Here is a 16,122-nt window from a genome sequence, read left to right as displayed (position 1 = left end):
TAATGCCAGCATAGCTTAGACCTGGCCAACAGTCATATCTGGATGTGATTAAAACCAGTCCTAGTGAGGAAATCTGCATCTGGATGGTGGCAGGGACTGAAAAGCAGAACTATGCAGTAAAGGATTTTTTTTTACTGTGGAAGTCTAAACAATTTTGTTTGGCTTTTTATGAAATTGAATGGGAATAGAAGCTTCAGTTTATGTGGGTGACTTCTTTTATTGGAGTTAACTTATTTTTGTAATTTTTCTCAAGGATGAAAGGCAAGACACTAGCTCAGAAGGAATATCAAATTTAGAAGATCAAAACGATTCTGATTCAACACCCCCAAAGAAAAAAATGAGAAAGACAGAAAATGGGATGTATGCATGTGATTTATGTGACAAAATATTCCAGAAGAGCAGCTCGTTATTGAGACATAAGTATGAACACACAGGTATGTACTAGGAAAGACTTTTCTGATTGTTATTTCTTTGGTAATGTGTAACAGATAATCTCAGCTGGAATCCAGTTCTCAGGCAGTGTAGGGAAGTGTAGCAGTCCTTACTGCCTGTGCTAAGCTTTCTTCAGAAACCTCTGGTTTTGTATATTTGTTTGACAGAACAGCAGTTCTGTCTTTCTTTAAATTTGGTAGACCTAAACCCTAAATAGAAAAAGGGGAGTTTTTGCATCTGGCTTGTGGATAATCATCTGTGAGCTGCAGCCTATAAATGAGGATATATTACTTCTAATTTACCTTGCCTGGTTATTAATTTTGAAAAAAATTAAAAATAAAAACTGGAAAAAAAAAGGTTTATGTATGTATTTGATACTGTGCATGAAAAAGAGCGTGCCTATCTGGCATGAAAGATTTTCCAATTGAGCTACATTTATAATGCCTTGAAGTTAACAGCTTCTGCTGTTCATTAGACATAGAATCTAACTGCTAATGAACACCCTTTTGGCTTTGATTTTTATTTTTAATTTCTCGTAGTTGTTCCTTTTGGCTCTGGTTCTGGTAACTTTAGGATTTTTTAAATACCTCTTGCTCTCCTATTTCTTCTGTGTTGTCTTAAAGTAAGAATTGGGTTTTTTTATTGATTATGTGTCAAATATGTATTGAGTTTCGTATTATAGATTCCTTTCTTACTGGCTCTGTTATCTTCTCTTTCCCCACATCCATAAAATAAACTCTTTAGAGCTTCTGGCTACTCCCCTCATGCTGCTTTACTTTCTTGGTTCACAGACTAGCTGAATTATTATATTCATTATATTTCTGCATATTAACATTTTCTTGTAATCTCACATATAAAATTAAAAGCATAACAAATTCTTTTTTGTCTTGGTCAATTTTCTCAAGTTATATTCATTAAGGGTATCTAATTGCACACCTATCCTGTCCTGAGGCTCTTTTAACTCCTCCTTTTCCTAGCAGAATTGTTCTTCCTCTACCAGTTTTAACTTCAATGTAACATTCAAAAGCATAGAATCATTTAGGTTGGAAAAGACCTTTAAGATCATTGACTCCAGCCATTCACCCAGCGCTGCCAAGTCCACTGGTAAACCATGTCCCAAAAGTGCCACATCTGCTTGTCTTTTAAATACCTCTGGGGATGGTGACTGAGCCACTTCCCTGGGCAGCCAGTGCTTGACAACCCTTTTGGTGAAGAAACTTTTCCTAATTTCATAATTAGGACATTCCCTAATTTCCAATTTAAACCTCCCCGTAGAGGCACAACTTGAGGCCAGTTCTTCTTGTCCTATCACTTTTTTCTTGGGAAGAGAGCCCAACATCTGCCTTCTTGTTTGTTTGGCATGAGATGACATGGATGTGCTGGTCATCAGTGTAGTGTGACCAGAAACCTGATGCCTTACTGCCTTTGTCTTTTATGTCTGAGCTAATACTGCAAAGTCATTTTGTGTAACAACTTTAAATGTTAAAATCAAAACAACACTGCTAGGCTCCTCATACATTTATAAGAGACTCTAACAAGACAGTAGCTGGAAAACAGCAGAAACACACTGAGTGAAACAGATTTTTTTTCATGTCAGTGCAGGCATAGTCAGCAATTTTTGTACGTAAAGCATTCAGCCTAGATTTTAGAATGATTTTCGTTTTACCTGTATCACGGAAGGACTTGGTAAACCAAAACCAACATAAAAGCTTAGCTAATTTTAAATAGCCATCAATATAGAAAAGTTAAAATGGTTTCAATTGAAAATAGTTTATGCAAGAAAAATGTCTCATTTTCTAATTTATATTTGCTTCTCCTTTGGTGTTAAAAGTTATATATGAGAATCTCTTTATCCTCCTATGATGAGTTTTCCTAAAAAAGTTACAAATTACTGTAGTGATTGTGGCAAGGTACCCTTGCACCATCGTCCTTTAGGCTCAGGAGAGAAACTCAGGCTGATAATGCATGGAGTAGAACATCTTGTTATATAAAATTTAATCAATGCTATTATGTTCACCAACAGCATTTTACACTAAAACAGCAGTGTACATTTTTAAGACTTCAGCTACAAGATGCCCAATTGTTTGTGCTTCATTTTACAGGTAAAAGACCTCACGAGTGTGGAATCTGTACAAAAGCGTTTAAACACAAACACCATTTGATTGAACACATGCGACTGCATTCTGGGGAAAAGCCCTACCAATGTGACAAGTGTGGAAAGAGGTTTTCACACTCGGGGTCTTACTCTCAACACATGAACCATCGCTACTCCTACTGCAAAAGGGAGACGGAGGAGCGCGACAGCGCCGAGCCCGAGGAGATGGGCCCCGAGGTGCTGAGCAGCGAGCACGTGGTGGTCAGGGCGTCCCCCTCGCAGATCGACTCGGATGAGAGGGAGAGTCTGACCAGGGAGGAGGAGGAATACAGTGAAAAAGAGGAAGAGGAGGATGAAGAAAAAGACATAGAGGGACTTCAGGAAGAAAAAGAATGTAGGGAACTACAAGAAGTAGGGGATGCAGAAGAAGTAGCAGCGGTAGAAGAGGAAGAAGGGAAAACTGAAGGTGACAAGAACGATGAAGCTGTAAATCAAGCAAGCAATGCAGAACCAGAAGTTATACAAAATAATGGGCAGGTGTCAGAAGAAAATAATGAATAAAGCTTACATGCTAGGTTTTTTCTATAAGGAAAAAAAAATTGGTAATGAAGTTCCTTCTATATTATACATGCTTTTCATGGAAACGCAGTAGCCTGCATACTGTGATTTCTGTTCACTACTGTGTAAAAAAATATATATATAAAAAAAAAAATGAAAATAAAAAAAAAAGAAATCCAGGTGTGCCTGAACCTCAAACTTAGTAATTTTTCACACAGTTTTCAAAGTTAGGAACAAGTTTATAACATGAAGCAGATTAGAAAAATACAGTGACTCTGGAAGTAAAGATTTAACAGGTTGTAGGAAACCTGATTATTGGACAAGCATCTGGCATTGTTTGTTTTATCAGTATTAATTTTCATTCTTAAGTTGATTAATTTTTAAACTGTACAATTGGGAGAGATTTATATGAATTTTTTTGTTTTGTTTTTATGGTAAAACATTTCCTAAATCCGCTTCAGTATTTTCTTATGTTTTACAATGTGAGAACTTCTGCACTACAAAATTCCCTTTTGCAGAGACGTGTAATGCAGTTGCAAACAGCGCTTGGCTACCTTTGTAAATTCAACCTAGAAGGTAGCAGTTTATGACATTAGATGTTGTAGTAGAGCATATTATCATTTAAAGTGTATTGTTAGCCTTAAGGAAGAAGATGATAGAAGAACTGAAGTTTCTTACTCATGTGGTTAAAAATGTAGTTGAGAAGATTGTCGTTGAGTTCTGATTGCAGGGACTAACAGTGTTAATACTGGTAAGGACAGGAAAGTTGTCAAAAACAGTGTTTGTAATTGTGTTTTGAGTATGTAGTAAAAATATGAAGGATATGATATGAAGCTTTGTATCTCCTTTGGCCTTATGCAAGACCTATGTGCTGTAAGTGCCATTTATCAGTATTACAAAGGCTCTAAGCAGCCTTTATCCAATGTGTGGCCTACAATAACTAGCATTTGTTGATTTGTATCAAACTTCTAAACTATTCATGGGGAAAAAACACTCAGCCATCAGAGAAGTAAGAACACTGGTATATTTCATTATTTAATTATTTGGTGGTATTTTGGGTTAATACCTGACTTGCAGAATTTCTCTACAATAATTACAAGGGAAATTTTCTAATCTGCTTTATTGCTTTATTGGTTTACTTTAATTTCAGACACATACATGACATGTTATCTGGCTCATAAGTATTTTCAAATGTTAGTTATTATGGACCCCATTTATTAACAATGTTAGCTGATTTTTACCTATCAGTATTATTTTATTTCTTTTAGTTTATAGATCTGTGCAACATTTTGTACTGTATGTCTTCAAACCTGGCAGTATTAATACCCTTCTTACTGACATATGTACCTTTTTAGTTTTAGAAAACTTTTATATTTATGTGTCTTATTTTTATATTTCTTTATTTATTACACAGTGTAGTGTATAATACTGTAGTTTGTATTAATACAATAATATATTTTAGTATGAAAATTTGGAAAGTTGATAAGATTTAAAGTAGAGATGCAATCGGTTCTCTTGCATTGAGATTTGATTTAACAGTGTTATGTTAACATTTATACTTGCCTTGGACTGTAGAACAGAAGAATTAAAATGGGAATGTATTAATTTTACAATTGCAATCAATTCATTTTACCTTTACCCGGTTTTTAATATAAAGCTCTTAAATTTTGAAATTCACTGTGTGACTAATAGCATGATGCTCTGCAGTTTTATTAAGAGATTAGTCTAACCATAAAACTCTCATTTCCTTAGTAAGCCAAATTAGAATAATCTTATAAAACAGTGTTGGGAACAATGTTTAACATTTTTGTGCCAATTTGTTCCTGTATTCATGTATGTATGTTACAAATCTGAAACTTCATTTTTAAGTTCCTTGTTACATCATGGTCATTTTCTAGTTTTTTACCAGACTCCCCATCTCACAATAAAATGCGTCAACAAGTCTGACTTACTGTCATTATTCTGGTAATGTAGAAAGTGCATTTAAATTATTTCTATGAGAAGTTACTGAGACACAGCTCCTGCTTCAGTCACAGTCCTGGGTTCAGTGGTACATAAGGAACGTGGAAGTGAAAGAAGGCTTTGAACTGTGTGCAGGCACAGGGATTGCTGCATTAGTTCATTAATTTATCAGTGTCAGGAGAACTGAGTTTCCAAAATTAACCATGTGGGTTGTTCTTTTGGGTCATTTTATTTTGCTGTACCTATCTAGTATACTGTTCAATGCTATTTTTCAATAAGACTGCTTTTAAATGAAATAAGTCTACAACTGTTTTCTTGACTTAGCAATAAGTTAATTGTCCATAGAGAGGCTGATGTACCTATTGCTGTTGAACTTCACAAAGATACAATACCAACATTGCAGATACATAATTTCAGTAATGTAAGTATAAAGGCTTGAAAATTGTAATATATATGCATGGTTACAACGTTTTGCCATTCAACCAAAGTTTACAGACTCTTTAAGCAAAGTTCTCTTCTTTAGTGATCCCTGAAATGGAATTGAATTTGTTAATATGGGGGGCGGGGGGTTCATGAACATCATTTAAGTTACTTTATATTCACATACCTAAGTTTTGGGTATTTCTCAGTTTTATTATCTCAGCATTAATACATACAGAGGATTTCTCCCATACAGTAATAATTTTACTTCCTGTGCATTTTGCTGTACAATATACGAATACTGCACTTTTAAGTATACTTCTACCTTCATAGTATCGTTGAGCTAAATATGTGAAAGCTGTTTTGAAGAAACCAACCATTTATGTTGCACTAGTAATATTGTTTTGTAATTATTATAATAACAGGATTAATCAGGTGGTTCAGAATTTCTCACAGGTAGAACTGTCTCTGCTCTCTTTTAGGTAATGAAACACACTTTCTTGAAACTATTTTAAGATTTTCATATTTTTCATATTCCAAGTTGTCTGTGGTAAAAAACCCAGTGAGACATTTGTTGAAATGGGAACATTTTGTTGTCTTTAGCAGTAGAACCGAGAATTTTGGTAAACCTAAGGTTTCTCATGTAAGTGACAGCTGAATGTAGAGGGCCAGTAATTTGGATAGAAAGTAAAGTCCAAGCAACTTTTACTCAGGAAATGTCATTGTTTTGGGGGAGAAGATTTACATTCATTACTTACACTACGTTATTAGCATTTTTATCTTCAAAATGGATTGGTGCATTGAGTTTTGCATCTGTTAAGCTCAGCGATGTCTTTGGTGTTTGTGACTTTGTAATATCATCTGTTATCTGTTTGAAAAACGCAGAAACTGGGGTGTGTCTTCATTTAGTTGAGCAAACTCTTGTGGAAGCCAGAGGTGCTTAGAGGATGCAGGTGCCATTCCCAGCCCCAGCAGTGAGATTCCGGCAGTGAGGAAGCTCTGTGTGTGTGGAGATGCCTGGGCAGCTGTGACGGAGTCCAAGCCCCGGGGAGCAGCAGCAGACCAGCTGTGGCCATGTGGGTTTTGTGATTTTGTGACCTCTCTCTAAATTAATAGCAAAGCAGTTTCAAGGACAGTAAGTTTCCCACATGAAAAAAAAAAAAAAAAAAAAAAAAGGGGGAAGCAAAAGTATAAAGCCTTTGGTTCTGTCTTTTAGAGGTAAATGAAAGTTGGGAAAGAGCAGTGAACATGAACTGTGTAGTTTTAATGAAACTCCCCTGTGCTGTGACCTGTTCTTCAGTCTCAAGATGAAAAGTCCATCAGCTGCCCTGTGTGCCCAAGCTGATGTCTGCACCTGCTTCTTCTTCAGGCTCCCCATGCATCCCTCATCTTGGCACAGCACTCAGGGAGCAGGCTGGCAGAAAGAAAAGTGTCCTTGGAATTCAGCATGGGACAGCCCTGCTGTGCCTGGGGCGCTGTTTTTGTTTCTGCTACTGACCTGTCTCCAGAATGAATCGCCACCTCAAAATCAGTTGTAATTGCAAAATTGTGGCAGTTGTATTTCCTCTTCTATCAAATAATATGAGAATAGGGAAAATGTTGTGGAATAACTATAGGAACATTGTTACAGAAGTAGATACTAAATTTTGGCCCTGGGATGGGAAATACCCTTAGCAGGTCCTGAGCTAATAGCAAAAGAAAGAGGGACTTCAGGCTACAGGGAAAACGGAGGAGAGAAAGCAGAGAAGATACATTGAAAGAAGAAAACATTGAAGATACATTGAGGAGGAGAGAAAACAGAGAATACATTGAAGATACATTGAGGAAGAGTAACTGCTCTTGCAGTAATACTCCTATGGCATCCCAGTGGTGATTTTGGTGGCATTCCCAAATTCTCCATAGCCACATTGCTGTCTAGTTGGTGTTTTCCTGGAGCAGCCTATCCATGTGTGTAATCAATAGCAGAGCAATGTTCAGCAATGCTGTATGATGAGTTAGAAAGGTTTTTTTTTTTGTTTTTTTTTTTTTTGTTTGTTTTTTTGGTTTTTTTTTAACATATATTGAATTCCAAATAGATTAATGAATGCCAGAAAAAGAAATGAAAAAATTGTGTTACTTTGGTTAATCTTGGAGTTGCAATGTGTTTCCGTAAATACCTTAAATGATAGTAGAATAATGCACTATGGCATATCAACCCAGAACATAACATATCTACCCTAAAAGGCACTGTTGTTCAGACTCAGTAAAAATTGCTTCAGCTGCCAACAAGTGTTGTACTCACACTCTTGAGTGAAATTATTCTAATGCAGTTATTGCTGGTGAACCCAAAATCTGTACAAGCAGCACTTTACTCATGTCTGTGCTGGCAAAGTGCACCTGGAATGGTGGTGGCCACCAGGCTGAGTGGCAATTTGAAAGCAAAGCTATTTCCAAGATAGAAAATATGACACTACAAAAAGCTCAGATTTTGCCACAGCAAAACGCCACACTGGGGGTTTTATCATCAGAGCAGTGAAAGATCAGGACATGACACTCCAAACCAACATAGAAGTCTATAACAGAGAAATTAAAATAATTCTTAGGGTGCAGAAGGACCATTAGAGGTGAAGGTAATGGTGTGAGGATGAGAAAAGTCCATTTTGGTCCTGGAGGCTGTAGTGAAGATAGGTGATGGAGGAGGAGAGAGAAAAGAGCTTAATCTGCACTGTGCTGAGCACTTCTTCAAAGTGGGTTCTTTCTGATTTATTTACTACCAAGGTGTGAGTCTGTACACAGTTCTCTGCTTGGATAGAGGTTTTGATGTGTGTTTTGCAGTTCACAATCTGCTGCTTTAAAAAGTACTTTTTTTTACCTTTCCTTGGCAGAATAGCTTGTTTAATTGTTGCTACAATAATCTTTAAAATTCATCTGGGAAATTCAGTATTAGAGTATCTTTCAAGTCTGTGCTTTGTCATTTATTCATATTTTTCTTGAACAGTTGTTATACTGATATTTGCACAATCTGATTATCACCAAAAAAAAAAAAAAAAAAAAAAAAAAAAATCCACAAAAGAATGTGATGACCAAATTAACTCTCAAAAGTGACCAAAAATTTACTACTTTTGTTTTATCCCTCTGCTCTTTCATGGCCTCTGGTTACTAATCTGTCACACAGTCATCTTATTTTTGTGTATCTTGTATGTATCATATATACACATTGTATATATGTTGTCTCTAAGGAGAACAATATATTGTTATATATTCACTGCTTCACAAAAAGTAATCTGCTTTTTAAAAACTAATTAAAAAATAAACTTATAGTTTGGACTAAACATGAAATGTGCTGATGAAAGGAGCACTTTTGTGGCAGAGCTTGTCCTAGTAATCTTGTAGTATTAACCTAATAAATTAGGTAAAGTTCTCTAAGGCCTTACCTCTGCACTGGCAGATCCCTCAAAAGACTTTTAAAAATTATGAGAACAGTGCCAAGTAATCTTCAGAATACATATTTGAGAATGCCATTTTGGTCTTTCCTTTGGTTTTTAGTGAGCCTCAAGTCCTCTGATTTTGCCTTTAGATTTTGACATTTCTGTACTGGGGACTGTCCTTGGGTTTTGCTCATCATTGTGTAAATTAGGGTTTGTGTAATGATCAAAATATTTGTATTCTGTGTTAATTCAGGAATGAAGGGGATAAATTATTAAATGCAAAAAATCCCTGAAACATGCCTACATTAACTTTGTGTCCTTCCTGCTGAGCTTCTGTTCTTCTACCTGGAAATCCTGCTCACTTTAGCTTTGGGCCCAAAGAAGGACCAGCCTTACAGCACTTAAGATGACTGGGTCCTATTCCCATCTCTTACCCTTCAACAGCTCTCTCTTTAGCCAAATTCTGCATGGATATCATCAGATCTCTTGAATTCTGTGAAACTTTCTACATTTTTAATGGCAGGTAAGCTATTGCAAAGATATAGAGGGAGCATTTTGCTCTTTCCATGTCCAAAAATAAAATCTGCTGAACCAGATCATTCAAGAAATAAGTTAATTGGAAAATCATGCAAAATCCTGAAAAAAACCAAGGGCTCCCAACAGGTTTGCAAGTTCCTGTACTCAGAAAGGGTACTTGGAATCCTACTCCCTTCTTAAATCAGATGAATCCAATAATGGGACAACATCTCTGTGGACAATAGTTCTCTTCTTTTTGCCCTGGATGAGTGTAATGCTCTCACTGGTCCTCTGAAACCAGGAGCTGAGCTAAGACTTGTACAGACTCCGAGTCCTTGTGATCAGAAAAGGCACAACTCCACTGTTGGAGTGAGGGGGAGGGAGGTTTGACCCTTCTGGGAGTTGGAGTGGGTTGTCCTGCCAGCAGCACTTTTTGTGAGCTGCTGCCCTGCTGGCTGGGCATGTTTGCAGTGGCCACAGTTAAATGGTGACCAGGGCAAATGATCTCAGCTGAAGATGCAGAGAAAAGAGGGGCTTCCATCAAGGCAAGCTGGCTACGCTGACTGCAAGTCAGCTTTTCTTCCCCAGTTTAGACAGCTCCAAGGAATGCCTCAGGCACGAGCCAGCAGTCATGCTGTGGAGGAGCTGCTGGCTTACATTGCTCAAGCCCAGAGAAAAGCTGCCCCTCAGCCTGTAAATTACAAATTCTTGAGAGTAGTGACTTGTGTTCCCCAAAACATGGTATTGTCTTTAAAATCCTACTTTTATCTTTTTAATCTGGCTTCTTATTGACATTCTAGTCTCCCAGACAATCTGTTGTGTCCTGAAGGACACAAGGGGGGAGGCACTCTATAAACCAAGAAACAAGGAATTCTACCATTTACATTTGTGATGAGTGTTACTACCATTTCTGTATCTTTTCCAACTGTGATTATATGGTGAGTTTTCCTGTCTTAGGAGGAAAAAAAAAACATAGAAATAATTGATGAATGGTAACGTAACCTGAACAGGGTTATTCAGACAAAGTTGGGAACAGAACTGAGGACTCTATCGGGGGCAGTCTTCTGTCTTACTTTGGCATGCAGTTTGTTCTGAAGGACAGTGGCAAACAAAATGTTTCTGTGATTTTTAGCAGCCCAGGGGAGCTCAGCCATTAGCAGCTACACCACTTGACAAATTTATCCTCTTACTCTGTGGTCAGAGGCCAATTCTTCAGCCCAACCAACAGTCTCAGACTTTGTACACAATTAAATTGTCATATGTCAGGTCAACAGATGCCAAAAAAAAAGGGCTGATGGGACTTTTGGCTAGGTGTTTGGTTGCCACCAGCAATTTACTTCCAGAAATGTTCCCAGAAACCAGTGGTGGTTGGGGCCTTGTTGCTCCTGCACAGGCTGATGCTGGGATTGCTGCTGTACATGAAGTGGTGAGGGTGTGTTAGTCTGGAAGGAGCTCTGGTTCTGCCAGTGGCTCTTGCAGAGGGGAGAGAATAAAAGCTTTGCTGATTCTTTATAGCTCCTGCTGGCCCAATACATCATCTTGTTCCTTGTAGGTTTTTGGTGAAGGTCACCTGTTAGGGACATGAGCTTTGGCTCCCCAGTAGAGTCTCCACCTGCAATCCTCAGGGGAGAGGAGTGGAGAGGAAAAAACACCTCAGTGCAGCAAATTGCATGTATGTTTAAAAATACAAATTGTTCCATCCTTCTTTACAGAAATTGCTCATCTCATGATTACTTAGGTCAGTAAAGCCATCGTAGGACCTGCTTTTTCACCTTTGCTACTAAAGTGTTCTGATTTTTCAACATTAGGGAGAAACTTAATTTCTATTTTACTGTAGCTTCTTACTTAATCTAGTTCTTATTGCTTCACCATTTACAGTACTGCGCTGCTTACTCTCTGATAGTGGAAATACATTTAATTCACTGAAATCTGAATCTGTTCAGCTCACTGCATATAAAACTAATTGAAAATAGCTGGAAAATTTGATGTAAGAAATGATGCACCTATTTTGTCACAAGAACCATCTAGAGGTCAAAGACCATTTGTGTTCCTTGTTTTTTAAACAGTATTTTCAAAACTGCTGTTCAAGTCCACCTTCTTCTCTTCGTGCTACCCACTTCTGTCAGTTTTTCCCCATAGACCAAATCCACCCAAACACTTGTGCATCCCTTGTTCCTGCTGTGGGTAAATAAGGTTCTCATACTGTGTCCATGTTCCAGTGCCTCTACTGCTGGAAGAGCCAGCACTTGGAAACACTAGAACAGGAGGCAGCCTGTCTTCATTGTTGCAGTAGAACTGCCTCAAACAGACCATTGCACCATGGTCTAGTCATAGACTTCCTTCTAAGCACAAATTTTCAATTCCTCTGGGATGTCTCATGGTTAATACCCTTGTATTTCACAAATCAGCCTTTCCTGTAATCCACTACATGAGCTCTCTCCTGTAGCTTCTGAAATGCATTTTGCCCATCTTTCTGCTCAGATTTGTAGACACATTTTTTTCCTGATATGGAGATTTCTGAGTGCATGTTGATATCCAGTTCTCCTTGTGGAAAGCAGTCTTTTCTCCCCCAAAAGGTGCATGCTACCATCAGTGTCATGCAGCTCATGGAGATGCTCTGCTGAATGACCAGCAGTGACCGGCATGTGCCACTGCTTGTCCAGCCAAGAGAGGTAGGAAAGGTGAGAGTGGGTTTCATTCATTCAGTCACCCTCTTGTTTATGCTGTTACTTGAAAGGACAAAAGATAAAAGAAAAGAAACAAACACAAAAGTGCAAGTATGAATGCCTAATTAGTGATTTACTATTGCACTGCCTTTAAACAGGAGACTTGAATTACGGTGCTAACTACAGTGTCTGGCCATTATCCATATGGGACACTGCCAACAGGACTGATACCTTCATCTCCACCACAGGCTAAGAATTATGTTTATTTGCTCGTTCTCCAGCCAAACAAATACAGGATTCTGTCATGCAAAGTAGAACTAACCCAACAATGGAGTCTTTGTCTTCCAGGGGGGCCAGAATGGAGTGCGCTGCCTTGAAACCTCCTCGTTTCAATGGAAAATGTGAGTGCAAGTTTCATAAGTCCTTCATGAGTGCTGTAACATGGACATAATCATGAATTATCTTGTTATTCCACACCAGTGTGCAGTTCAGTCCAAATGTTTTAGGTGGGTTTGAGCCTTTCTTGCCATTCTCCCCAAGCAATACAGGTGGAGGAAGAGATGGTCTGTGGGCTCTAATGGGTTAATCAGCATGCTGGTGCTGGTGCACTTCTGGGAATGCCAGAAGCAGATGTTTAAAGCTCCTGAGAACTATATTTTAAAACTTCAAGTCTGCAATTCAGCAACCATTGCAGTCAGTATTAGTAAATGTTGCTGCTGCTGCTGGAAGGGAGAATCCAGCACCCTCTCATCCTCTGCCCTTTCCCAGTACGGCCCCATCAGAACTGATCCTTAACAAGTTGACAAGTAACCAGCCATTTTTCCTGGATTTTTTTTAGCTGAATCAGTTCCCCAAGTAACACCAAACAAGAGAAAGGAATTTTGGGGGGTGGATTTTCTCCTTTTAGACTAGAGCAAAGCAGGCACTGAGCATGTTTTGAAATGTTCTTTACTTTAATTTAAAGCTGGTTTCCCAAAAAGAAACAACCTGTACAGTTTATTAGTCCAAGACATATCCTAATATCAGTGTTGAGAAACAATTTAGGGAAGAGCCTCTCATTGCAGACAGCAGCAGTAACAGCTCTCAGTTAAACCCAGACTGCTGGGTTTGCTCTGCTCTCAGTCCTGCACTGACATTGGTTACTCTGAAATGTAAGCAAGCAGTGTCGTGTAAATGAACTCCTTTGTTCTCTGTATGTGTGACTTCCAGCGACTGCTAAAAACTTGTTTTGTGACACAAGATTGTTTTTGCTTTGAGCTAAGAACTTCTTCCTGTGCTGTTTGGCTTACAATAGTTCTTCCCCACTCTCCCACTGCTATGTCTGTGCTTTGCCTGCTGCTGCTTTTGCTAAAACTACAAAGTAGGCCCTGGATTACAGGTATTCTACTTTTCTGGGTTTGCTTTATTCATCACAGGGTTTCTGTATGCTCTCATAGGTACCAGAGTGAAGCCAAGAACAATGTTGCTTAAAATTGGACTGAAGGCCAAAAACTGAAGTAAATTACAAAGGTGAGTAGGAGCCCAGTAAGAGTGGGCTGCTGAGTTATTGTCAGAGCTAGAAAATGTCCTTTGCCCTATTGTGTCAACCCCTCTTTTTGGCTTTCAAGCTGCTACAGGGGCAGAGGGCACAATTAGCTCCATCAGTCATTTAGCAGATTAAAAATCTGAATGGGTTGGATTTTCCCTTCTTATAAATGAGGCACTGGCAGCAGGATGTCATCGCACAGGGACTGGAAGCTGGACACAGGAAAAGACTTAAGGGCGTGACCTTTGAATAAAGTCAAGCATCTCTGTTGGGAAGCTACAGAGTGCAAAGGGAAAATTCAGTGCCTGGCATTGCCTTGGCTCAGGGATGCACTCAGGTCCTTCTGTCCATGCATGCTCCAAAATACGGATTTCTCCCTGGGCATCTGTGTTTTTCCATATCTGTGCTGGACAGGGCTCACTGCACTCCTTCAAGCCCCTCTCCTGCTCAAGTGCAAAAATTAAATTATTCACGTGATGAGAAGGAACCCAACATCCTATTTAATCCCCTCGCTGTCACCTCAGTAGTTGATCACCATAACCTAGCAGATACAAAGTATTTCAGAGCAGCACTGGTGCACACCCTTTCCTTTTATTGAGGATGTTTTCCTCTTTAGACAATTTTTCAGGACCTGTGAAAAAGGAGAAGGTGGAGGGAGGGCACAAGTGATACAAACAAGCATAGGCACCGCAGGGAACCTCTCTCTGATCCTGTGGCAAGAGCAGTCCCTTGGCAGAGGAGAAGCCCTGTGCTCTTGCTGTGTCCCAAGGAGCACACCCTGCATGTTCAGCCCCCGTGGTGGTGTAAGAGGTGAGAAGCACCAGCCCGAGCACAGCACCATGTCCTTGCTGAGTGCTCTCACTCCAAGCTGCTGCACAAGGAGCAGGTGCCTCTTCCACCCAAGCTTTGGAAGAATATGCTGAGATGACCTCAGAGCACAGCCTGCAGATCAGGCTCATTAGGAGGTTTTGGGGTCTCTCTAAAAGAAGATGTCCCTCACCTGGGCAGGAAAGTGGCCCTGACCACCTGGGCACAGGGACCTCTGGGAGCCTGCTGGAGGGGCTGAGGCATCTCATTACATCTGGCTTCTGCTGTCTACATCAGGAAACATCCAGCATAGACTGGATGTTTCCATCAGCTGTGCCAACAAAAAAGAAGTGCATCCATGTCCATTGCCTTGCTGGTTTTCATCCAGTCTCCATATGAAATCTTTCCAGCTGAGAGTACGGCTCTGCAGTGTTTCCAGACCTGACCCCACAAAAGTTTTTTTATAGCTATCCAGCAGATGGTCAGCAAAGCTTCCAAAAAATACCCAAAGATCAACCTTGTTTCTCCTCCCCCTGGGTGAGCAGTGTGCTGCCCTCCTGAAAAAAATATCAACAATTTTTGTGGGCATCTGAGTGGGTCTTGGTCCCTTTCTGTCAAAGCCAACAGGCAGAGCTGCCAGGGGAAACAGCCAGGTGCCTGTTTTTTTCCCCTGTGCAGGAGCACATGAGGTGGCAGGCAAAAGTCCTGGATCACAAACGTCCTGTCCAGGATGGAAACAATTGAACCATTTCTACAGCAGGAAAAAAAAAAATCTTTGTCTTTGGTCCAGTTTCCCTATCTTTAGAGGAAAGGTAAGTCTAAGTCATTATCCACAGGCATGCTGTGGGATCCAGTTTCAGTAATGCTTAGCTGGTGAAGCGTGGGGGCTCTAGGAGAGTGAAGCTGCTGCCCTGTGGATGGGGCTGGAACACTGCCCGTGATATGGAGGTCACCTGGTGCTCAGTTCCAGATGCCCCATGCAAGAGGGGCTGTCCTGTACTCACTGCTCAGATCCCAAGCATCGCCTGAAAGGAAGACAGACCATGGCTTTCCTGCATGTTTGCTGCAACACATTAGATCCTACCTGTGTGATGTGGCTCTCCCATGGCTGTAGCCCCCCCAGGGGCTTGAAGACACTGCACAAAAGGCAGAAGGACATTTCTGGGCCTGCTTGGTGTTTGAAGTCTGACAGCCCTGCTTGGCTCTGCCCCAGTAAGGTCTGCTTCAAGCTGCTTATCATTTTTTGCAAATGTTCTGTATTTTGTGTGGAGACTTGCATCTCAGATTTGTTAACTGTTTGTCAACTGTTTGTCAACTGTTTTTTATTTGTTTGGGTTTTTTTTTTAAAAAAAAAAAAAGTACAGGAGAGAAGGTTTTTTTAAAAAAAAAAAAAAAAGTACAGGAGAGAGGATAAGCATTTTGTCCTGTGGGAAGATGGGTAATGAAAGTGTTGGTGGAGCACTCTCGTTATTATGTGTATTATGTGAGAAGAGGCAAATAATGATTTTCTTTCAAAGGTGGGGTTGCCGTGGTTCTTTTTACCATTGGATCAGGCAGGCAGCAGGTTTGTAGAGGTCAAGTCTCTCCTGTGTCTTGGGATGGTACTAAGGCAGAGACCACCTGGACAGAAAGGGAGCATGGCAAACCCTGCTAAAAATGTGGAAGAAGGGGCAAGCCAGCCAGGCAGAGAGATGGGAGACAGGGGCCTCTGCAGCCAGGCTGGGGCTCCTGGGC

At 39.9% G+C, this 16,122-nt stretch overlaps 1 protein-coding gene across 4 annotated transcripts in view; it reads left to right on the top strand.

Moving 5' to 3' along the window:
- ZEB1 (zinc finger E-box binding homeobox 1) overlaps nt 1-5,026 on the top strand; it is a 122,491-nt gene extending 117,465 nt beyond the window's left edge. For 3 of the 4 annotated variants that reach the window (XM_041487023.1, XM_041487005.1, XM_041487014.1), the window contains 2 exons: nt 254-434; nt 2,535-5,026. In XM_041487023.1, the coding sequence (XP_041342957.1) occupies nt 254-434; nt 2,535-3,088 (735 nt within the window). In that variant the 3' untranslated portion in view covers nt 3,089-5,026. Of the gene's footprint in view, nt 1-253; nt 435-2,534 lie in introns of those variants that run through there. The other variant, XM_041487034.1, reaches the window with a different exon arrangement.
- Nucleotides 5,027-16,122: the final 11,096 nt, after the last annotated feature.

This window comes from Pyrgilauda ruficollis, unplaced genomic scaffold (assembly GCF_017590135.1).
Source record: "Pyrgilauda ruficollis isolate IOZ18807 unplaced genomic scaffold, ASM1759013v1 scaffold12, whole genome shotgun sequence".
NCBI classification, from domain to species: domain Eukaryota; kingdom Metazoa; phylum Chordata; class Aves; order Passeriformes; family Passeridae; genus Pyrgilauda; species Pyrgilauda ruficollis.
Note: the sequence above shows the minus strand (reverse complement) of the source record. Positions and strands in the feature narration are given on the sequence as shown.